Here is a 24,400-nt window from a genome sequence, read left to right on the forward strand (position 1 = left end):
TCTATCCTTCGAGAGAGTTAGAATATACCTATTATAGAGGGGAAACTTATATAAAAGGTCTTAAATATACTTTTACTAATTCTTTATAGATCTTTCGAGTAGACCACATTATCCAACACAAGCTTCGGGAGTACAACCTACCCCTCGCACTTATCGAGTAAAGAAAGAGTACCATGCAAAACAATACTAGAAATCTGAGCACTCTGTTACAGCTTACATATATTATTCTGGGAATGCGCAGGTCATAAAGGAGAGGCTTATGGTACCTTTCACAAATTTCCTAATATAGAATTTCCTAATATATAAAAGGTCAGCACGAAAAGAAATTTCGCAAATGGCGGGTAATGATTAGTCCTGCATCCAGGCTCCCGACATACAATGTTAAGGGTGTACTAGAATATATATGCCGGAACAGCCCTTCAACAAAATGATTGTTCTCTTTACTCCGCCCGGGAAAGTACTTCCAAAGTCAAGAAGGTCCCAGGGCAGAGCAGCAGGGAAAAGAGAAACGTAAGGATTTATTTCATTTCTCAACCTGGTTCGAATTGATTGTATAAATTAGTATAAATTGAGATGGCCATGCAATCATGAAATGACTCCAGTTAGTAAGAAGGGATGTATAATACTGCGGCAGACAGCACTTCTGCGTACACAGTGCCCAATCCTACTAAGGGGGCTCGAGGATATGGGTTCAAACATAATTATAGCACGGAAAAAGGCATGCCCTGGTAGTGTAGTGGTTAACACACCAAAAACTCAGCACGTAGGTTTAGAGCTGTGAGGAGATCTTGGGTTCGAATCCCAACCGGGGCAATATCAATTTTTTTCTTCTGATCCTGGGGTGCTGTCCCTCCCGACTTTGGGCCGACACCAGCAACTAGTGGAAACCAGTACAGTATATTTGATAAGCGTTAGTACTAAATCGAGCTGTGGAATTCTCGCATACCATTACCACCTTCCACTCCAACGCCCACTGCTGCCCTGGCTCACTGTTCATATAGAAGAGATTTAGTTTCGTTTCTTAAACTCGGGCTACCACCACCCGTCAGGACTCGGGACCCCCGATATATAAAGGAGAACGCTGTTTGTCTATAAAGAAAAGAATGGGAGAAGAATGGAGAAGAGGAAAAGGGACAGATGAGACCGAGGAAAAAATAAGAAAACGTGACAAAGTTTAAGTTTCCTTCCACTTTTCTCTTCTTCTGGGCACAATGAGCCGGTGCCTTCTTAGAATTAAAATCCATTGATTCTCTTCTGATCTATGTCGGGCACGAGTGTGGAAACCTAGTGGGTATCGTTATTGAAACCGTGGGAGTTTATAGAAGAAAATTCGACATTCGAACTCGGTCTTTTCCTGGGTTCTCTTGTTTTTTTGTTTTGTTTTTACAAGCTGATAGGTTTCCAGAGGAGTCTCTGATCAGGCTCCCAGGTATAAATACGAATATTGGATCATAATATCAATAAATCATATTTCAAATAGCCACGGATTATAATCAGCATTTCTTTCATAACTACATATATTATCTGGCTATTTCAATCTAATTCGAATAAGAACACATGGTATGACGGAGATACATGTATATGTATGTGGTATATAGCAATCTGCCAAGCCTGAGTGATAAGCTATGGACGAGTGATCCGCTATGATTAGGCAATTCATGTACCTATAACCCTACAACAGAACTGGGAGAGAGGCATTTCGGAAGATTGATATGTGTTCTTTGTTATGATTGAAGAAGAATGTTATAATAAAGGTACAAGTTCAGTCTTTTCAAAGGCGTTTGTTTCCGTCGAAAGGCATAAATGGAAGTGCTCTGTTATTGTGATCACGTTCGTTGTAATCGTGAGTTTTGTTGTCAAACAATTCCAGTTCCAATTTCCGACAAGATCTGAAGAGAAAGAAAGTAGCGGGCGGGAGGATCGAATGAAAGAGATGGAAGGAAGATCGGGGGAGAAGATAACGGAGCGCGAACAAAAGATGAAAGGTGACGACAAAGATGCAGAAACGAAACAAAGATCAAGTTCAATTATGAACAAAAAGACAACACAGTGTTTGCCATGGGAAGTTGCAGCCAAGTACTGGTTATATACATGTACTTTGATGGAGTTGGTTTAATGCGTAAATTGTTCCGCTTTGGATGTAATATGCTTGTGGTTCGGGCTTGTATTATTATTCTTACTGTACAATATTAGCGAATATTCGAGAATCTGTATAATTTATAAAAGGCGTACTCAAGACTGCTAGAACCGGAAAGAATATAACAAGAACACCCCTCCTCCGGCCATGTCAGAATAATGGAACCTAAAATGTCGCTTCAGAACCACCCATTGTCTTCACTTGACACAACACCAGAAGATCAGGCTAAAAGGGAATAAAGAAATAGTAGAATCTGAAGCTTGTCTGCTGTGCGGATGAAGAGAAAGCAGAAGAGGACATGTAGACGACAATGAAGTATGCGAGGAGATAAAACACATCAACACCTAGGTTCATACCAAAACTGCCCAATATCAGCAATGAACCAAAGATCATACCTTAGAAACGGTGGAAAAAAACTCGGAAGAGAGCAAGACCGTCCACAACCAAACCATCAGCTCCAGTAGAGCACATGTTTCACCGCATGCCGCAAGCCTACCGCAATCAGGGAGACATTTGCTGCTGGGATGAAACATGTAGTCCCCTCGATCGATGCAAGTATATTCCCTAGTAAATATATATGTGAAGGGAAGGCAGAGAGGGCGCCGAGGAGAGTACGATGCTGTTCTATTAATGCAATTACAAAGTTTGAGCCAAGGTGAGTGTTTTTACCGGGCTTAGGGCATGCCCTGAATTCTTGGCTGGGGCGAATGACGGAGACGGGACGGGGCTAGACGGGGAGATGTGTTAGATTTTAGCGGGCTGAGGTGGTTTTGAATACTGGGGCGAGGTTGGGATTGTGATTGCACTTGTGGCAATCATTGAGTCTAGTTTTGTGGTGCGTGTGTATGTGTAGCTTTATGGTTAATTTATCGAGAGCTTATATGGTATTTAGGGGTCTTGTCTTGCACTTGTTCTTCTGCTGGGCGGTGCGGACAGAGGCCCGATACAATTGGTGAACTAATAACAACAAAAAAAAAGAGGAAAAAAAAAGAGGCCTGATAATACCAAATTCCTTTTCAGAAATATTCATCTTGCGGCACTCTGGAAATAATAATTCATAACGGAAGATCAGGATTATATTTTCGATAGGAAAAGGTTCAAGCAATTGCAATAGATTATTATTTATAACGAGGACTGCTACAATAACACTATTTAAACACGTTCTCAATCGAATGCATTGCCAAATGGGTTTGAAGACCTTATTGGGCCATGAAATACATGCATTACGAGGCGGTAAAACTCAAGGAGGTGGGCTAAGAGCGGGAAAAGACATATGACATGTAGGGATCGCTCTCGGACGTCAGTGCACAACACATCGACAGAAATCACAAATCACGCGGAAGTCACAACAGAAAAACCAAGAGCAAAAACACAAAGATTTTATTTCATCTTTGCCCGCTGTAGCGGGCAAAGGCACCCCCAACCATCACACCCCCCACACACCCGATCACGGGCACCGAATCCCCTCCGAAGCCAGGCAAGCAAGTCTGCCACATTAAGCCTTCGAGGGCTTGCCGGCGCACCCACAGAGAAGGATGGCGTCGGCGCCATGTGGGGCCCGCGCAGACGGTTATTGTTCCCGTTGTGGGCTTTGCGCAGGGTCCGGATTGATGTATTGAGCTCACGCTCAAAGTCTGATAGCTGGCGGCGGAGCTTGATATCCACCATTATGATGATGGAGAGGGCTCTCGAGCCAGGTGTGGGGAGGTTGAGAGAGGAGGAAGGAGGGAGGCCCGATGGGCGAGAGGAAATGCGGGCGCGAACCGGACCATAAATGATCACCGGGAAAGGCCCGCAGGGTCGACGACGGTGAAGCATCAGCCGCTCCTCAGCCGGCGGTTCGAGGGGATGGAAGAGATATCGGGCACTGCCCGATACCTCTTAGTCGTCCATGTTTGCGAGCGGTCGGCGAGCCCGAAGCACCAGACAAGGTGCACAAGCCGGGCTTGCCAGGGGGCCCGGTGTCAGCCCCGACCCGATGCGCAGCAATCGAGTGGTCGCAACCGATAGCGGACACCACCCTGAAGCCGACAGCTCCACGGGTCCCGGAGAAAGAAACGGTGGGGCCGGCGGGCCCGAAGTACCAGGTATGGCGCGCGGGCCGGCGCCTGCCAGGAGGGCGCGGTGTCAGCCCCCGAGTCGATGTCGGGCAACCCACTCGTCGCGACCGAAGGCAGGCACCACGCTAAAGCCAACCCCTTCCCTGGCTCAGGAGAAAGGAGACGACGTGGTCGGCAAGGAGGAAGCACTAGGCATATGTTTCATCGGGCCGATACGTCTCGGCCCGATTACAAAAGGGTCTATATCCGTGTGAGCGAAGTACATTAACAACGACGGAGAGGGCCTTTCAGGCCCAATTTTGTACGCACCACTGTGAGGCCCCGGTGCCTATCTGACAGGCCCAATACGAGATGGTCGACCTAGCTGATTGTCAGTGATTATATACTGGTGAGTTTTCTTTTCCCCTCTCTTTTTTAAATGACAATGATCATGGGATAGGATAATTGTAAGCACATACCCTGGTAGCTTTGGGAGCTGGTGTGGCTGCCCGTGGTCCTTGAGGGAACACCTGCTAAGTGATAGAGCGTCAATGATAATCCTGCTGATACAAGGATGGGAGATGGAAACATACCAGCAGCAGCTTTAAGTGCCCCAACGAGCTCGAGGACAAGTCCTCGGCCCAAAGCTCCTTTTTACAGGATGCAAGGACAAACGAGGCGCCCCCCTCGCTCGCGAGGAGAGTCCTCGTTGTCTTCACCTGCCATCCCTACCGGGCGGATATGCCCTGGCAAACATTTAGTAAGTTGTGACGTTAAAATAGAAATATACTACTAACTAACCTTCGCTTGACCGCCACACCCGTAGGTGTGCCGGATAGACAACACTGGTCTCTCTTAGAGGATAGCCGAGGCACACCGGCAGGTATTGCCAATGTTTATGGCCTTTGTGGCTTGGACCTTTTTGGGGGTCTTTGTTGCTATTTGAGATATGTGGGTTAGCGGAGGTTGAACGGAGATACCGGAGAGGTACCTACTTTTTGCCCCCCTACCCGCACCCCTGCCCCCCGCTCACTCCACCCCACAGTCTATGCGTCGCATAATGGCGTTTCCTCAACCACGGAATGTGAGGGGGTTGTGCCACCGTCCCTCGCTGGCGTATGGACGGAGGCCCGGCTCACCAGTGACTGGAAAGCCTGCCTAAGGCCTGTTTGAGAGCCGGAAGGTTAGCTAAGTATTAAAAGTGATAGGAGAGAAGAGCAACTTACATTCAACGTACCCACAGTCAACTGCTTACCCCTCGGCCTAAAGGCACGGAATGAGGGGTAAAACGTGGGAGGGCAGAGGCCAATGGCGCCAGAGCGGAGCCCAGCCCACTATGTGAGCGGGGATTGCCAGGCCCCGGCACCTAATCAGAGTAGAAAGGTTAGTCAAAGAATCCAAATGATTAATCAAGGATAGGAGTTACATGTACTTACATACATTTGAGAGCCAAAATATACCCCCATTCTGGCTAAGAAGAGTAAGGTCAGCCAAATAATAGACGAAACCGAAAAGCACCGGAAATGGAATATAACATACTCGAGGATGTGCTGGGGCCTGGTCCGTCCCACAGGACCCGCAGTTACCGTGGTCCCGCAGGAGCCACAGGCACCGCAGGTCCCGCAAGAGCCGAAGCCTCCGATAATTGGAGAAGCGACCTGAAGGGCAACGAAATTAGTGAAACATTCCAAAGTTACTAAGGTGAAAGCAGGGACTTACATACAGGCCTATGGCTACACGCCCCACCACTGGATCGAGAGCAGGAGGATTAGATAAGTGTCCTAGATAATCGATGATCGATGGAAAAAGAAATATAACATACACAAGGTTGTATTAGGGTCCTATCCGTCTAAGAGAACCCACAGCTACCACAGGCCCCACAAGGTCCGAAGCCTCCATGATTGGATTGGTAGCTTGAGGAGAAACGCAATTAGCAAGATGTTTCAAAGTTAGTAAGGTGAAAGTAACGATTTACATACAGGCCAAGGGCCATATGTTCTACGACTTGATCGAGAGCAGCGAAATTAGATGATTATTCTAGACAATATATGGTGAAATTGATGGGGAAAAAAACTTACCATGCCCCCAGCACCCAGTCTTCTATGACTGCCGCCCAGCTGCCGCTCGCAGCTTGTGTGTGCGGTGAATCAACAGACCCACAGACACACGAAAGGCGGGGAGAGGAAGGAGAAGGCAGGCGATGGATAAACCCCAAGGCAGCGGCACCGCAATACCACCGCTTGTTTGGGGAGGAGGACAGGTCATTTGGACCTTGTTGACTTTGGGCTTGTCCCCGTCTGGTATTTCCATCAGTTAAGTTTTTGATTTCGAAAGGAGAAAGAGATAAGACTTACTCTTGCTATCACAAGACCCTATGAATAGCTGGATCCATGGTCTCGATGTCGGCAGCGGGTAAGGTTGAAGGGGGTCAGTGAAGACCTTTTCTTCGTGCGTGTGTTTTTTTTTTCGAGGAGAAGTCTCTGCAAGTGAGAATATGTAGCCAGTTCAACGACTAAGCGCCAAGAAAGACCCTCGATTATGTCGTGATATACCTCGAGGGTGAGAAGGGTGTCTTAGCTTGAGGTTTGGCAGGCCTTTGAAAAATGTGGTTTGTACATTGTGTGGTTTTTATAGTAGTGTATTTACAGTGATAAATGGCAAAGAAATAATTTTTAAGTGAAGCATGATATGTCTTTAGCACGTCTTTAATTGCGAAATTCTTCTTGGTTGTGGTGATGGGGAGTGAGATGGTGTAGTTGTTTGGATCAGGGATTATCACTCATGCGAGTGATAGTTTGTGAATCTGAACCCCCCAGCTTTTGGGGTGTGGGGGAGACTTGAAAATGTGTTTTCTTTAAAGGGATGGTTAGATTTAGTCGCCTGTGTCATTTTTGAGGGTCGATTTTTATTCCATCTGATATTCTGACGGTTTTGCTTCCGTCGTTATTACCATCCTAGAGTCGTCGGTGTTGCCTGCGGCGAACCACAGTGCCGCGTATCTTATACACGCGAGCACAATTTTCATCATGAAACGAATCTGAAGGAATATAGTAATACTGGGCTCCACTCGGGAATGCGGCAGCTCAATGCAAGCTTTTCGCCAGCATGTTGTCCCGAAAGTTAAGAAGAAGGCGCCGGTTCAGAGATTAGAACAAGAGCTACCTACATGTAGGTAGATGTAGATTACAATTGCGACAATACATGCAGAAAATTCCCTTGACGAGATCGATTAAGTTTTCAATGTTATTTATTTATTCTTCACCGATCCTATCCCCTGACACCCGCTGTTACTGACTTCGCGAATATTCCCATGCGAAGGCCACAGCGCCGCCGGGATGGAAAGACTTTTCGCGAGGTTGTGGTGGTGCTTTTGGCCCACACCTAATCCTGAGGCTCCGCGCCAAGCCTCAGATGACCACCACGCACATCGAAGGAAGTGGAAGTCGAGGCTTACATTTTTTGCCTTGCGCCTAACTTACATAAGTTGCCGCCTAAAGTGCCTTTTTTTTTCTTTCCCTCTGAGCTTCGATAACCTTACAATGACAACACGGCGATTTTCAGTGAGCGACACTGTGGTTTCTTTTCCGGACGCGAGAAGTCGGGAAGCAACAGCTCAACGTACGGATTCGAGAGAGCTACACTATTTCAGACTCCTGTGCAACGTGCAGGACTCCTCTGATTTGATGGTTTTTGAGCCTCACTCTGCGCTCTGCCACTGCGCAACCGGTGATCTGCGCGCCCGGTAGAGCACCCTCTCTGATCAACGATAGTTATCTTTGCTAATTCTGTGAGAACATGTTTCTAGTGCTTGTCCCTTTCACTCGCGCATAAGAACCTCTGAATGGTCTCTCCGACAACCTCTCCCGCAGCTATATTGATGAGCGGGAGATACAGAACCCCAAACACCGCATTCAGTAGCCGCTGGTGAGCACGGAATCGTTTTTGAATAGAAGGGCTTAGGAGATTTTGAAACGGTCGTCGGGGAATTCAAAAACTATCTCTCACACCATGAGACGGAAACCAAGCTGGGCCCATTCTGTTCACGCAGTATCACTCGAAACCAACAGGGGAAGCCGGGTAACGTGGAGGGAGAGACCACAACTTCAGAACAGGGGGAAATGCATTCAAGGATTATATGCTGAATTTGGTGTTTTTCCCAATTTTGGAGCGTTAAATTGTTTTCATGGGCTATTAGGATTAAAATGACACTTTGCAAGGCAGATATGAAAACAAGGTGGTAGAAGTATCAGTGAGTGTTCTAGGTTCTAGAACGACATGAGCTACCGTGGAATAAAGGAGGTGTCTTGGCATAATGAAATAAGCCAGATCCTTCGAATTTTGAATGTTGCTTTGTTACATCTGATAGGGCCTTTTTGGAGTTCGGTCATCTTGAGAATTTAAGAAATCGCTCGCCGGACGGAGTATAATTATGTCAGAATTATCTCCTATAACATAAAATGCGGGTTGCTGATTGGTTTGGCTAGCTGCGTAGGAACAATGCTGAGTAGGAACAATTGTTAATTCGGCTTGGTGAGAACATACTGGATTGTTCGTATGGATTTGTGACTATGGCCGACAATTGTGAACAAAGGCACTTCTGAAAGACGTAGTGCTAGCTGAAAAATTACTATATTATATAGGGGGCGTGGTTCCGGTCCTATTCTGAAGTACCCGGTCATACCTATATATCACAAATACATAGCTGTTGCTCGAATATTATAATAATAAATAAAGAAAAACCGCTCGACATCAATAGTTTACAAAACAAAACAAAAAAGTTCACAACGCTGCCTAGGCCTCGGTTGCTACATCTTTCTACGTCCGGTCCGGAGGGGGGTTGAACGCTCACGAGTTCGGTACAGAGTGTGAGTTCTATACCGCTGGGCCACGTCCAACCCCATGTTCACCTTCTTTCCTTTGCTGCTGTTACCTCCATGGGGGGGCTCGTTCTTTCATAAAAATATAAATTTATTCTAAAAAGACCGATATCTTTACGCACAAATTGCAATGTTTTTTTCTTTTCGTGATTGCTAAGTCTAATAGATGCCCTCCTAACACGGTTTTCGGTTCTTACGTCCCCATAATTATTTGTCAAGTCCACAGCCACGAACTTCATAAAACACCTCAATCAAACCTACCTAGCTCAACTCAAGTTGCAATATTCAGCCTCACGATATCGCTGCCCACTCTGCTCACTATCTGCCGCTTCTGCCCTCGCCGCATCTAAAAGACTTTGCACCTCTGCCATTCTCTTATCTACTCTCAGCTTGAACATAGCCAAGGTGCGATGCTTCACCAGGCACTCAGTAAATCTAGACCGCACATCCGGATCCATCCTATTTATCGCACCTCCTATATCTATGCCCTCGAAGCACCTTAGCCCTGCCCGGATGAACAGCTCAAGGGGAGGCATAATCTCAGGACACTGAAAACGTAGCCCGTAGTAGATCTCGTTCTCGTTTTGGTGCAGTTGAATTCGGGAGCTGTCGCGAACTTCATAGAGCTTGCTGCGGCGCTTTTCGAGGCGCGCTATAGTGTTGAGTTGGGGAGAGAGACGAACCCCGAGAGGGACGGAGATCTGCGGCGAAACGATGTTTGTATTAGTATTATCTTGGGTGCTAGACATCTTCGATTGGGGTTTTATATTGTAGGGATGATTATATATGTGTTTGATATCTTTGTGGGCATATATATAATGTCTGCATTCGAGATATATATATGCTTTGGCTATTCAAGATTAGACGTGATAAAATGAGAAGTTTTCTTTTCAAGAGCCAAGTGGTTTCTCTGCGGACCCACAATCTTCCAGCATACGCCCCTTAACACTGAATATGAAATTAATAATACCGGGAAACGATTAAGAGAAACATATCAAGAGAAAAGGATCTCACCCACTACCGTCTTCCAGAAGACAAGAGACATTCCAAGACCATGCTCCCGGATAATAGGGTCATTCAGACTTCCAAATAACCTTACATGTAGTGTTAGTACCTTACAGGAGCCGCCAATAAAATACATGGCCGTTTCAAACCTGCCACGAATCCCCTTCTTTTTGGAGTTTGGTCAGCTTTCGATACCCGTATTCTCCCTTGTTGTTCCGTACTATATCGAGCAACCTTACAACGATCCCATAACATACGTGTGCTGTCTGCCGGTATAAATAGAGAGGGAAATATCCTCTCCTCGCCCTCTACATTATCACCTCCTGGATAGCGGTGTTTCAGTGTTCTACACTCTTTCGCTCGGGTCTAGACACGACTGGAACATCCTGACATTCAACAGAAGGCGTCGCACGAGCTTCTGGGATGCGGCGGCCGATTCCTTGGTATTTCGGGGTGTGTAGTATTTCCAGTCTTATATCGCCTTCTTTGACAGTTCAACTGATGACGTTGGATACAGTGGGTGTAGGTCTGCAGGGCTTGCAGCTTCCAGCTAGCTTCGGAGGTCTTGCAAGGGCTTGATCCCACTGCGTGAGGGTTCAAAGGTAAATTATTCCATCATGAAATTTATTGAATAATTAGGTTCGCACATAGAGATTAAATGGTGCTGAACGGTTGGTAGTTTGCTAGCTCTATAGGAGATGTGAATTATCCAGTTGACCACGAACATGCGGGTTTGCTCTACCTCTGTAAGCACCCTTCTATCAATTTAATTATAATCTGGTACCTGTAAGTAGACACAGATGACTAGACTAACAATTTCTTTGTTGAGAGAAGTGCCAGAAAAACAATTACATGAGTGAGATTCACACGCCAACCCAAGCATGTACTGGGAAGACATGACCGGCGGTGTTCTGAGTTTTGAAAGGCCCTAACTCCCTGGTCCGATGAGCAGTCGCTTTACAAAAGCTTAGCGGACTATGACATTTGACGACTGCTGTGCGAGCAAGGAAAGCAGTAATCTCTCCTATACACCAATGCTTATTTCATAAACATTAGGTGAACTATACCGTCCTAAATCGCACAAGAATTGGTAGCAACATTACCTCCGTGTTATCAGGCACTTTCGGTATAGTTAGCGGTATGAGGTTTGACATACGTTGTGGCGCGTGGCGCTGGATAAGGACAAACATGTGCCTAAGCGTGACCGAAGATGTGTCCGACTGATGAAGAGGATAGGTATCGCACACACACTATATTAAGGTCTTTCGTACTTTGCAGATCATATTAACATATTGTCTGTTTTGGGCCTCCGTCTATATTAGTTTTGTTCGATCGTGATTTGTGATCGTTCTAAACAGGACACTAGCGAATGCAGAAAGGAGCCGCAACGTGTTAGAAGAACAACCCCAGTTATCATGGGAAATTAAGGACTTTGTACTTAATTGGAGAATAGAGAACTAGCCTCTCTTCTCCCATCGCTTACCCCTTCGTCTGTAATGACGGTAATGAACTTTGCCTGTTTAGAATTCTTTAACCTCTAGCGGACCTAACCCACTCCGCGACCTATTTTTGACCACAAGTTACCGTTTGTGACCTTCTCCCTCCCTCTTCTGGAACCACCACCAACTACATTTATCCCCTCAAGGGATATACTCCCACCAAGATAGCATCCTATTTGGTGCTCGGGATATATTAGTATCGTTTGAAATGCCGGGCGGAGGTCCTAGAACTCGAGTGATATTCCATGACTAACAGCATAGGGTCACTGCTGAGGTTTGAGAGTGAGATGAAGGTGGATACTTGGTATCTTCTGTAGCGGAAACATAGTTGACGGAAAGCTATTTTAACTGAGGTACCGACTATATACTGGAAAGAATTACGAGCTTTGTAGTTGTAGCTTTGAGCATTGTACGGGATATGAGATAAGTAGGTCAGAAAATGTTTGGGCTGGGAATGCCGGGAAAACATCTATGGTTATACACAAGGTGTAATTATCTACAATCTCATGCTAAGCTACCTGACACCTTATTCGATATAGCTATAGGCCAGTGCTACATAACGAACCCCCGGCCAGTATCATCCTACGGACTGCGCCGAATGCCCACAGAGACAACGTCCGAACTCTGGTGGGATAGAAAGACGTTGACCTCGACCTCCTTCCCGTGCTACACGCCCGTTCGTTTCCAGAGTGACCATTCTCATCGCTAGCATTTTTGAGTCTAAATTGTCAGCGCTACCCCCCCCCAAAAAAAAAAAAAAAAATTTAACTTTCACTCCTAGTCCTCCCTCCCCTAGCCGCACCTGCCCTAGCCGCACCTCCTCGAGCCGCACCTCCTCCTCGGGTCTCTTGAAGCCTTCCCGATCGATCACTCATATCAGAGCCGTCAACGCCGGTGAATGGGCAGGGCAGGTGCAGGACAGGGTACACTAGAGAAGTGGGGGTTGCTTTCCGTAGGAGTAGAGAATGCGGGCTGCCGGTAGTATTCCGGATCAGCGCAACGCGGAGATCCATCGACCCGGCGCCGCGCAGGTTGATTATTCGACTGGCGGTAAATCATCCGTCAGCTTGCCAAAGGGGTATAATTGGAAAGCGGTATTTCTTTCGGGACCCGGACCCGGTTATCTCCTAAACGTGCAAACTGTAAGCACATCGCCTTATTTTGGAGTAACTCGGCGATGGCCGAAGGTGAGGTAATGCGGTTTCCTGGTCACACCACCGGAGCCGCGGCCTGTAGCCTCGATCTGCTGCCTGCCCTGTGTTTCTTGGGCTTGCTGAGCGGCATTTGTCTGCGATGGCTATTATTATAGGTTGGTGTTCAAATGCAAACTGCAGTCGAGGTATGTTGCATGGAATTATTCCTTGAGGCGCTCCTAGAATTCCGTTTCGGCCAAAGGCGAACTAATCTAACATGGACAAGTTCTCCCCGAAGCCAACGGCGTCAGAACAAACTTTTCCATGCCACATCGTGCCGTGCCGTGTCGCAGTTGAGAAAGATATGTGGTATTTCGTGGCGGAGGTTTGTGCGAGGATTGGGGTTGTGGAAAGGAAGAGAAGAGGCTCTCTCTACGGTGCAAGTGAGCTAGCCTTGCCAAGACCCCCGTGCGATGTGTTGTCTCTTTCTGCTACTGCAGACCCCCACAGCGCAGGGCCCAGGGTCCAGGCAACAACATTTCTCACCGCGAACATGCGTATCCGAGCAGCGATGCTAGTTAACCACCTCTGGAAGAATATTCCTAAAAGAAATTCTTAGCATTACCATGGCCCTCGGCCCGGTTCGGCGGTACCAGAGAAAGTGAACCATTTACGCATAAATACCGACCAGTCCCCCCCCCCCCCCCCACTCCTGATCTGCTCCCTGCTTCTATTATAGTCGCAACTCGATATGCCGGAACTCAATGCGCCGAATCCTTTGATACCCCGGACGAAATCCCTCGGATATTGGCAATTCGGCATATCGAGTTACGACTGTCATCATTAAGACAACCCCACTCGCCCGAACAACAAAGGTATCTTTAGAGCGCCAGCCGACGTGAGAACTCGATTTTCAACTCAGAATTAGCTATCATGTCTTCTCCTAGGTGGAAACAAATTATCATGTGGGGGTCTAGGCTTGCTCTGTCGTTCATACTATGCGGCGGGGGGTGTACTGTTAATAATATGCAGATATTATACAATATTTGTTATGCTATTAACTAGTAGAGGTGTCGGGATATAAACGTTCGGGGTCGAACTTGTGTTGAGTTCATTTCGCGCCGATTGTCATCTGGGCTCGACAACCTACTGAGGGGTTTTGTGTCAGCAGGGGCCATATTCCGGAAGATGGGCGGGGAGATCATATTGACGACCGCATACTCCAATCGATCAAGACGGGATGCAGATATTCGCGGTTCAAGAGGAAATACAACTCTTCCCCAGACCTCTATCTTCCGAGACAAATTTTCAGTATGGACAACTGCCGACCTAGGACAGTTCCGGTGTTATAGGATAGCAGTGATAGAGAGAAGAACAACATAGCAAAGCACCGCGACTCTAGTTTTATATCTTTTTAGTTGTTGGCGTTAGGAGACACTTCAAAATTTTATTTCGTGGCGTCCAGAGCAGTAGACGGAATAATGCCAGATAGGCTGGTCCTAAGAGGACAGGCCATCTGCTTACTGCAATGTTTCTGTCGGTGTGCTGTAGCCTTCGCAGTGGGCTCGTCGGCAGAGCGGCGGTGTGCACTACACAAAGTAAGCTATATTCATATCGATTCTTCTAGGAGATTTGGCGGGACTCGGCAGGAGGAATCCTCCTCTGAGGCTATGAGGAAGTTATGTAAATCCCTAAGGAGAGAAACTTCAGCAGGTGGAGGGTTAGGACATGGCATTGATTTGGCTCTCACGAATAGCCAGCGGGGGATGGCTGCTGGATTAGCACCGATGCCAGCACTGCCGACTCATTTGAACGCAAGGTCTGAATGTCGCAAGAACTTATAGAAACTCTGCTTGTACTTTACCATTTGCCATTCATCAAATGTATTTATATAGCTTTCTCGCGGTGCAAACCTAAATAATCCTCACCGCAAAGTAACAGATCAATATATCCTTTCTCCCAATCCTTATTTTATTCAGGGACGAGTTGGAGTGTAGTGCGTTGCCCTTACTTTATATTATCTTTCCTAATGCGTTCAAGTGATGATGGTGGAGGCGGAAGGGAGGTTTTAAAAAGAAAATTATTCCATATCGCCAATGTTTATCGCTGCTACGTATAAATAATTGGTTAAACAGCATATAGTATTATAAATCTTGAGCTATGTAAGTGGGAAAGTGGGGGAATGCAGGCTAGAAACTCTCATAGCCATAGGGCTGTAAAAAAAAGCATGATAGTGGTGCAAACCTGGGTCACCGATGATCACTCGCACCATGGACACCTTTGTGGTAGGTCGCGTAGAACGTTGATATATTCTAGGTGGCAAGGAGAGTAAGGTAGAGTTATGCCACTCGAATTTTCCCCTTTCTGTAAGCTGTTGAGGTTGTCTGGTTTATGCTTTAGAGAACAGTTAGCATCAAGTCATGGCAAGAGTGGTCACTCTTGAGCGTTCGCACCATCCGCAATTGCAGAAAATCCGCTCAGAGCAAAGCACACCTTTTACCTCCCAACCAACCAACTTCGCGTCTGTACAAATTCTTTCCTTACCCAACATCCACTGCGTTCATACGGATCGAAAATCAGCAACAAGCCACACGTCCTCGCAGCGCCGCAAAAGACAGACCAACTCCCCCAACACCAACGAAAATGAGCTCCCCACTCGCCGAACCAGAGTACCACCCTTCACCAAATTCCGAACCGGAGCGCCTCCTCTCACCAAACCCCCAACCGGAGCACCTCCCCAACCACAACTCCCACGTCCTCGAGCACTGCGAAAGCCAATGCTTCGACCTCATGGCGGACGTCTGCGACCTGCAGCGCGAACTGCGCATTGCCCGAGCCCTTCTCTTCATGTTGCATTGGCGGAACGTGATGAAACAGATTGTGGAACGGCGCCATGGGGTTCCGGACGCACCGTATGTCGTGAGCTCGGGTGAGAAGCTGGTGATAGAGTGGGCTAAGAATCTGCAGAGGAAGATTGCGGAGGCGTGGAGACTGGTTGATGAGAATGATCGTTTGTGGGATGTGGAGCTTGGTAGGTTCTCTGTCTATCTGAGCGTGGTCTGGTACTGTTACTGATGTTTGGGATGCTTAGTTGCCGCCTTCGGAAATCGATCTTTGGGAGGGGGTGAGCGTGATAGAGGGGAACAAATCTCGAATCTTGTTTAAGGAGGGGTGAATGGGGAGGAAACATGGTGTTAGATATCATGCGCTTGTGGTTGGCTTCCTGGTGCATGTTAGGTGTATCAATTTTCCCCATGTTTGTTCTCTTCGTTAAATTCAATACTGCCCGACAAGTCCTCAATGATACTCTCTTCCTGTTTTAGTACATTTCTTGGCGACAATATCAAATAATGTTTTTGTTAGTGTGATATATTTGACCACATGTAGCTAGGGTATATATTAGCAGGGAGCGGAGCCGCTTCATATCTCTCATTCGTCATGCTGCGGCTCTCCCCACATCATTTCCGTATTTTTAATTCGAGAAACACTACCTCTAGCTCTGACGCCCTATACACTACATCTACTTATACTGTCTTCACTCTTATACGAGTAACCAAGGTTTCTTAGTCTACTGCTAATTTCCCCTCACATACCACGTCCACCCGTTTCCCCCAATGAGGTTTAGCCAAGGACAACCATCTGTCAAGACGTTGAGAAACCATAGGCAGAACCCAGATTCCGACGTCATTCATCATTGCTATGCTACTACCCGGTAAACTCTCATTTCTCCCAGCAATGGAACCCATCAAGCTCCCAGCGCGCCATGCCTGGGAAGACTGCCTACGCCCTGTGGTGGTAGAAACTCTCAATCTGTCACAGAAGAACAAGTCTTTCTGTCTCCTGTGTCTCCATTGACGCTTAGGGAAGCTGCCTGTAAGTAGAGAACTGTTACGAATAAACACATTTTCTTCTTCCCGTTCTTACGATAGTATAACCTCCGTTGAGATAGTTAGATGGATGCTTAGACCAGCTCATACTCCGCTCCTATCATCTCTTGTCGAAGGAGTAAGGACTTCAATCCGGAATCGAATGCTATAACTGAACCCACCCAGCAGGTCCATTCCTAACGGAGGCGGGTGATCTAGAATAGGTAGAGCTACATTATTTGTCCTTGTACATAATCGATGCAGCGTAATCTTTCCCCTGTTGTTTCAACCTTGTCGTTTTGTGAGTTTAATGCTGATATAAAGGGAACAAAGGGCCGGCTAGGCAAAAGGGAAACCGTCGAACCATTACCTCTACATACCACGAAGGCAAGCGGCTAACATTGAGCACGAGCCCTCCAAACCCCTTGGCTTGTTGTATGTGGAGTGTTGGACTTCTTCGAAAGGGCGTTCCGGCAAAGACCTCTTACCCTCTCTGATTCGTGTGGGTCTCTACCTTCTTATAATGATGGCACAGTGGGTATTTTATACTCCGGTGTGGGGTGGCGGTAGATGTGGCCCACCGGCGAACCAATTTGACTGAATAGATCCAATATTATCCAACGAGGAGGAATTCCGCAGTATTTCGGGATTGTTACAGCCAGGCTCACACCTCTTTCGTTCAAATCTGAGGCCAAAAGCTCATCTTCCTTTAAAATCTTGTTGAGGTGAGAAGGGACGGAGAGGGTTCAATCTAGATGGGCGTAACCATCAAGGACCTGGGACTTTGAACGAAAAGAAAGGAAGAGAGCTGGTAACTGGTTTGACGAAAGCTGGTGAGAGCCAGCCTGGGACAAATCTAGCTGGATAGATTTTTATTACTCCCTGGCTAATGCTAAAATCTACCCAGTTAGATTTATTCGCGGATCGATATAGGTGCTCGGGAGTATTCATCTATGCGCATTGTTCAACAATGATCTAGACGATCCTGCTACCCGGTAGATTTTCCTTTGAGTTCTCTAAAGGCAGTCCGTGAATTGCGGTTGTTGGTTCAGAGAGCTATGGTATATTGGGCGATGTTCGCAATCTTCGTTGTGGTTGAATAGTTGGTGCTTACTCTAATCGAGCATTAAATGAAAGAGTATCTAGAGAGGCTTTCCGGTTCATGCCAAGTTTGCCCACAAACTCTGAAGTTGATTATAGTAACAGGTTTTGGATGAATGGAAACCACCACGAGAACTCCTCCCGGTAGCTGGGAGATACCGGCGTTACGGTGGAGCCTCGATAATAGCATATTGTTCGGAACGATTCTTCGTGTGCTGCTATTAACAACATGCTTGGATCAATAATGCTACTATCGGGACTCCACTGTACCTGACCTCTACCGGTAGCCGACCCAGGCCTATGAAATCTTTAATAGTCCTATAATTGGGCGGGAAGAGACTATGGTTTGCGAAACAATGCTTGGAATAGCAGGTTTGAGTTGTGCCCCAGATGAGATGGCCGATCGGATGGACCTGGAATCGAATACCGCCATAACTCGAAAGATTGGCTAGATCAGAATTACTTATATAGGATACTTCTGATGTAGATCGATGCCATCCAACCAATTATTCAAGGGTAGTCCCTGGACGGAGATAGCCAATTTTTCGAGTTTTGGCGGTATAGCATCAGGATAGCGGTCGTAGGGAATTTTATTAATAGACGCGCTATTCCTAATTGGATTGGATCTGTATAAGTTTCTTGCAGCAGTTTCTTCTTCCGATTTTCCTGTTTCATAATACCTGGCTGCGTCAACTTAACTTACTCACATACAAATACGACTCCCAAGGTCTTGCGCTACCTGCTCGGTGGGGTTAGAGACTATCAAACAGGATTCCGGTACTATACCTGTACCATGGGAAATATAATTGATGGGTGACTCGGTATATGTGTGTGAAGATTTATGCAGCCAGATAATATTAGAAAGGAAAAAGGTTAAGAGAAGAAACGGCTGTAAGAAACGGGAACCTCTTCCACGCTAAGAGGAAAACGAAATATATGGTATATAAATCCAAAGTGTTCTGTATTGCCATGCCTTTGAAATTGCAGCTCTAACTTGAAATAGTATACCGAGTTACCTAAGTAGCACACGACCTTGATATCAGCTTTAATCAACTACCGGAATATCAAGTTAGGACCGATGAAGTACATACATTTGAGTAATCTCGATGACTTGGAGTATCGCTTGGCTTCCTCCCCATCAATGAAGGAATATTCCTATGCCATGCCAAGAAATTGGAATCCTGATTTATTCCGTTGCCGATCGCGAGGAATATTCCTCCATTCGCAGGACGCCAAGAGATACTCCTAAGACATTACTAAGACGGTAACGGTGGCTCTGAGCCTAGAGCATCGCTCTAGATCTTTGTATACCTCTCTTGTTGGATGGATCACCAGAAGATTTAACCCCCAGATCTATGTCTCATATTAGGTATGCCTGTTGACTCCACGACATATCTTTACGCTCATATACTCGGAGATCTATCTATCCCTACATACCCGAGTTAGATAATTGAGTAATAATTGATAATTCAAGACCCAGTCTTCCAAGTTTGTGTGTGATGAGTATCACTGCATGACATAACCTGGACATGCGGGGGTGGGAGGGATACAGGGATGATATCAGACTCCTCCGTGATCCAGTAGAGTACCTGCATTAAATTCAAGTTCCGGGTAGCGTTGTACCCTATCAATACGCTTGCTGTCCGACAAGGCCCTGCAGCCGGCGCTGACATACCTGATAGCCGTACTTGGCGGTGAAACTTATTAATGTCCCTGCGGAAGATCCGGATATATGATGATCTCATCAGAGCTGGGAATATCGCCCTCTCAGGTATCCGGCATTGTCCTCGCTTTTAGGCCTTCATGTGTTTTTGTCCTTTCTCAGAATTAGATATTAAAATCATCATCAACATTGGAAAGAGACAATTCCCACTAAATGTAGAACGCCTATCGATTCTAATACGCCCATTAAACGCGGAATACCGAGGGGGGGGTATGACAAGAATAATGACAGAAGATGAAATCTTAAGTTCGGAGGAGATAGTGATATGCAATTAGGCCCCCAAAAGAATGGTTAAAGTAGAGGCTGATTGGGAAAAGGCCAGGGAAATATATCCCGGGGGTGGGTGGGGTGGGTGGGGTGGGAGAAACCTGGGCTTGCATATCCGCTGTGTAGATTTTCACAAGTTTATAGAAGAAATGTTCTTTGACGGGTATAAGGGGTTTCAAAACAACAATTTCTGGGGAGTGGTGGCTTTATACATGAGAATTGATACTATAATAAGAAAAGAGTGGCGGGGGCGAGGGGGGCAATAAGATTTATTTTTTACAACATGCATACGCAAATATGGGTGTACGACTCTAGGTAAAGGTGGAGATAATAGCAAATGTGATGAGTAATAAGATTAAGAGTGGCGGTATCACAGTATGAGTTTGTCTAGTGTTTGTCTTCAAAACTATGAAAATTTACTTGTTATGATCAAGAGAAAGTCATCTGAAAAAGTGGAAGTTTAACATAAAATGCTCGTTTGTCTGGGTAGAGCCTAGGAAACTAGGAATAACTTGATGGTATTAATGATGCGAAAACTCTCGTCTAGTTGGTCTTGTGTTTTTTTTAAAACAATTTCAAAAGCGTAGTGGATGGTGTAGTCCTGTCAGAACGTCGAGACGGTTGCCATGCGGCCTTGTAACTAGGACAGCTCTTTATTTAATAATGTGAATGAAGATTTAATATTTGGGAGGAGCAGGGGCTGGAGAGATGGCTTAGGCGGGAAAGATATCAAGATGCTTTCCGGCAAAGAAAAACAAGGTGAGGGGGTAAAATCAATGCGGAGGAGGCAGAAAACGAGTGATATCAGATCTTCAGGCGGAGTGTTTTCTATAGGCAATCTATACTTCGCATATGCATCAAAAGGAAAGAAAGTATCATTGGGCGGCGAGATGAAAGTGGACCTAGAGTAGAGTAGATGTGGGCGTGATTGCGAACTTGAAAAATTGGCTATCTCCGGCTAGGGATCATCGCTCTAGTGATTGGTTGAATGGCAGAGGTTTCCCGCATAAGTAATTTTGACCTCTGGAAGCTGCTAGCCAGTTTTTACAATCTGTACGCTTCCGCGGGTGTCCACATCAGGGCATTCACTCAATTCTTGGTGATCACTCTTTCGACCGGTACCCTTTCAAACCACAGTCCCCATTCCTCTCCAAGAAAAACCAGCCTCAATACCCCACGGCTTCATCTCATATAGTGCACTCTGCATTTCATATGGAACACTCTCGGTGATAATGTTTGTTTCCCCGAGCCTACCGGTCATGCCGGAGGTTTAAACACGACTTCTCACTCGCTATAGCAAACGGACCCCACGGTAACATACATGCAGCATGTGCCACTAGAAAGAAATAAATCTGCAACGTGACCTCATTCTTTCGCGCAGCTTCTATCTCTCCCTTCATCGCGCGGTCCCCTCTTTAGCGAGCCAATGAGAATACCTACTATGATATCAAAATGGCAATGTTTCTCGACACTATTTGTCACTATGCGCAACCACGCTTCTAGATCGAGTACATGTCACTAGCCTTGCCGCGGATCGGGCTATTGTATGATTAGTTAGGGCTCCGGATATCAAATCCCGGTTTTTCAAAACAAGGCTGAGAAGTCTGGACTGCAATGGTGTCGATCCAAGGCTGTGGTGCAACACAACCACTCCCACAACGGTAAAGCACATCTCCATATTTTTGTCTGTAAGATTTCGTTTGCAACTATCTTCTGCACCTTTACCCCTCCATATCCTCCGCGTATCATTACTGCCGCATAACGCAATATCCACTAGAACGAATTGTCTAACGAAATATCGAGTAGAACGAGTTCCCACACCTTGATCCCAAAGGACTCCCCACTACGCTTGCTATCGAGGATGGGTGAGCGTTGCGGGTTAGTGTTTTCTTCGATTCCATTTCATTCCAACCACAACGCGCACGTGATCGTGCACCTTAATCATCTCAAGATGAAGAACAATCAAGCACAGCAGGATTGTATACTGAGAATGGAGAACCTCCGAGAGTACGCCGAAAATGATCATGAGAGCTTGAAATTGCAGCTAGCCGATATGATGGCCCAGCTTCAGATGATCGAACAGTGTTTGTGGGATGAGGCTGGTCAGTATCGTCTTGTTTCATGGTGTTAATTCATGGCTGATTGGTGTGCGGTTCATAGGGGATGATTGTACAACCTATTGCAAGGAGTTGGCGTCTGGAGAATCTGGAACTTGGACTCTTGCACTGGGGAATTTTGAGGTAGTATATGAATAAAATAGGCCCAGCATGGTAGAGGAAACGTTTGATTTCTATACATTTCTCCTTAGCTACTACCAGATATATTTCTACATGTAATATTAACTATTTCAGAATCATCTTTCTTTACAGACTCACGTTTGAAGTATTGTGTGTTAGTAAAACAGCAGAAATTAATTTTCGAACAGGATATACAAGGTCGTTTTCCTTTCAATACAGGTTCGATATATATTTTCACGGCTATAATTTCATAATTATTTGGCTTGCATGGCTTGTGACAATTGAGAATTTCTGATGCAGTTGTGCAATTGCGAGTACAGATTCCTAGCTTAGTTCAATCCCTAGAGAAATTCTAATTCGTAAATAGGAACAGTAACTGACAACTATATCTCAGAGGCTGAGGGCGCCATATCGAGATTTAAGTCAATCCGCCTTCATATAACTCTATTTATTACATTTAACTAATACGGTTATGCGACTTTCAACATAGCTGGGCGCAACGTCTGCCGGAGCATATAACTGCGGTAGAGCGTTTTTCTTTGCCGAAATCCTAGCTCACGCGAGACCGATAGACTACATGTACGTCAAAATGCATACATATCGATTGCTTTTCATATCACTTGCACGCGCCGGATATCACACATCATCACCATAAGCTTCCGTTGCTGGCGGTGACGTTCCCAAAAGTCGGGGTTATATGTATGTACATGTAGGTACATGTAGGTACATGTATTGGGGGGAATATCATTGCTTTTACGAAAAAGCAATACTTCAACCCCGAAGACAACGCCAAAGAAGTCACTATCGCTCGTGCACTACGAAGTACGTATAATACGGAATATTTCTTTATTTCTCAATTCTTGTTCTGTGTTTTATCGTATTCTAATTTTATATTATTGGATGTATCTTCTAGTCATCAGGCTCCCAAGTAATATGCTATCACAGTAATCTTTGTGTTTCTATCTTATCCTTAAACCTCCTCACCAACAGGAACAAAATCTTCTTAATAACCTCATCTGCTCTCCAGATTCCTCACCGACACTCCTTCCTCCATCAAGATACCTCTATTTCTGTTCCGGTATCAATTCTACCAGCAGGATCATGCATAGATGCATTCATGGCAACATCCTGCATGCTTTGTCGTCCTGAGCATGTTACCATGGCGAAAGATCCCTCCATGTTTACCCTTGAAGAAGCAGGAGTAGATACGCATAGGCTCAACATATATCTCAGCGCAGTCTAGCGGAACACTGTATATAAATATTTTGCTCCTCTCATCGTTCCCTCCTTTCTCCGCTCCCTCATCCCATCATCAACCAAGACTTCGCCTTTCGGTTTCAATTCTCACATCAACTCCTACGTCTTTCTTATCCTTTTGATCAGAGATGGACGTAGATATCGCCCCTAATCTCAACGGCCATGTCTTGCTCCACTGGGCGAATGGCATTAACTTACTTCATCGCTCGCTCTGGAATTACACAGTCGCTGCAGTGACCCTTGGTCGAGTCCTCGCCGGAGACGACTATCGCATTCTCCGTGCCAACCAAATCGTATCAAACGGAGGGCGTATCCTTCCGTGCCCACACGTGGAGAAGAAGGAAGCCGTAATCGCAATGTACAAGCGTGACCTTGCGCTCTACCAGAGGCTCATCTCCTTGATCAGGGAGGAACTAAGTTAGTTAATAAGCATCCTACTTCTCAAATAAGTACTAACCTCTTTGTTAATAAGATCATGGTACTTCCGAAGCGATCGGCCAAATCATACTTGAGAATTTGACCCAACTGCCATGCCCTGCATGGGATCGTAAAGAAGTCCAGGATATCATCAGAGCTCTATAGCTAGATGCGGGATCAATGGCCCCCAATCTGGGTGATAGTGCTCCTGTGAGTAGAATATTAAAGCTTCATTTCATCCCCCTTTCTTACATTCATTTGTGTACCGCCTTGCAGAGATGCATTCCTATCCTTAAACTCTCCCGATAGCATGAAGTATAGTGGAGAGCCAATTTTGCTGATAGATACACGGTGATTGAAATAGTGATATGCTCGAGCCTTCGTTTCTCTTTCCTTCGTTTCTCTTTCCTTCTCTGCATAAGCTTCGTTTGGGGAGGAAAGATCCAGCTGGGAATCTGGAATAGCTCGTCGTGCAAGGAGTAAAATTTTCGTCTTTTTTCTTTCTCTCTTCTTTCTTCTCTTAGTCTAGTCTTGCAAATAAATGTCATGAAACTGGTCGGATGTTCTAAGGTACTGGATTCGCTCAGCTATTCAGAGGATATTGCTGTACAAACTTAAATAGCAGGCTAGGGGTGACTCCTGAGGGACCAATGAGTAACTGTTATATGTACTATTATGGCTTCTATATAGAGGTATAAGAGGTAGTGGCGGGTGCTATAGTGGGAAGTCCGTAGGCAACGTAGTCCGATGTTTGGTCATAATGTTGTGGATCCGGAAGTAGAAACATGGCAATGATGGCATGTAGTGGAGTCTAGATCTCCGGGGTCGAGGTTCAGTCGCTA

General features: G+C 46.0%; 7 protein-coding genes across 7 annotated transcripts; 6 read left to right on the top strand and 1 right to left on the bottom strand.

Annotated features, from left to right (window-relative positions):
• Positions 1 to 4,028: 4,028 nt before the first annotated feature.
• LAJ45_00039 (uncharacterized protein) lies at positions 4,029 to 4,451 on the top strand (the record flags this gene model as incomplete). The annotated part of the gene is made up of 1 exon (XM_046109642.1): positions 4,029 to 4,451. The coding sequence occupies one exon, from the start codon at positions 4,029 to 4,031 to the stop codon at positions 4,449 to 4,451; it is 423 nt and encodes a 140-aa protein (XP_045976335.1).
• Positions 4,452 to 7,715: 3,264 nt separating this feature from the next.
• Positions 7,716 to 8,054, top strand: LAJ45_00040 (uncharacterized protein; the record flags this gene model as incomplete). The annotated part of the gene is made up of 2 exons (XM_046109643.1): positions 7,716 to 7,918; positions 7,982 to 8,054. 2 exons carry the CDS (start codon positions 7,716 to 7,718, stop codon positions 8,052 to 8,054), a joined length of 276 nt encoding a protein of 91 aa, XP_045976336.1.
• A 1,265-nt stretch (positions 8,055 to 9,319) lies between these two features.
• Positions 9,320 to 9,802, bottom strand: LAJ45_00041 (uncharacterized protein; the record flags this gene model as incomplete). The annotated part of the gene is made up of 1 exon (XM_046109644.1): positions 9,320 to 9,802. The coding sequence occupies one exon, from the start codon at positions 9,800 to 9,802 to the stop codon at positions 9,320 to 9,322; it is 483 nt and encodes a 160-aa protein (XP_045976337.1).
• Positions 9,803 to 12,878: 3,076 nt separating this feature from the next.
• Positions 12,879 to 13,309, top strand: LAJ45_00042 (uncharacterized protein; the record flags this gene model as incomplete). The annotated part of the gene is made up of 2 exons (XM_046109645.1): positions 12,879 to 12,896; positions 12,977 to 13,309. The coding sequence occupies 2 exons, from the start codon at positions 12,879 to 12,881 to the stop codon at positions 13,307 to 13,309; spliced, it is 351 nt and encodes a 116-aa protein (XP_045976338.1).
• A 2,024-nt stretch (positions 13,310 to 15,333) lies between these two features.
• LAJ45_00043 (uncharacterized protein) lies at positions 15,334 to 15,855 on the top strand (the record flags this gene model as incomplete). The annotated part of the gene is made up of 2 exons (XM_046109646.1): positions 15,334 to 15,721; positions 15,782 to 15,855. 2 exons carry the CDS (start codon positions 15,334 to 15,336, stop codon positions 15,853 to 15,855), a joined length of 462 nt encoding a protein of 153 aa, XP_045976339.1.
• Positions 15,856 to 21,598: 5,743 nt separating this feature from the next.
• Positions 21,599 to 22,993, top strand: LAJ45_00044 (uncharacterized protein; the record flags this gene model as incomplete). Its single annotated transcript, XM_046109647.1, has 5 exons — positions 21,599 to 21,749; positions 21,808 to 21,890; positions 22,649 to 22,706; positions 22,798 to 22,828; positions 22,912 to 22,993. 5 exons carry the CDS (start codon positions 21,599 to 21,601, stop codon positions 22,991 to 22,993), a joined length of 405 nt encoding a protein of 134 aa, XP_045976340.1.
• Positions 22,994 to 23,269: 276 nt separating this feature from the next.
• On the top strand, positions 23,270 to 24,022 carry LAJ45_00045 (uncharacterized protein; the record flags this gene model as incomplete). Its single annotated transcript, XM_046109648.1, has 4 exons — positions 23,270 to 23,558; positions 23,614 to 23,688; positions 23,762 to 23,768; positions 23,923 to 24,022. The coding sequence occupies 4 exons, from the start codon at positions 23,270 to 23,272 to the stop codon at positions 24,020 to 24,022; spliced, it is 471 nt and encodes a 156-aa protein (XP_045976341.1).
• Positions 24,023 to 24,400: the final 378 nt, after the last annotated feature.

The sequence above is a fragment of the Morchella importuna genome, assembly GCF_003444635.1.
Source record: "Morchella importuna strain M04M26 chromosome Unknown Morimp01GS001, whole genome shotgun sequence".
In the NCBI taxonomy this organism is placed as follows: Eukaryota; Fungi; Ascomycota; class Pezizomycetes; order Pezizales; family Morchellaceae; genus Morchella; species Morchella importuna.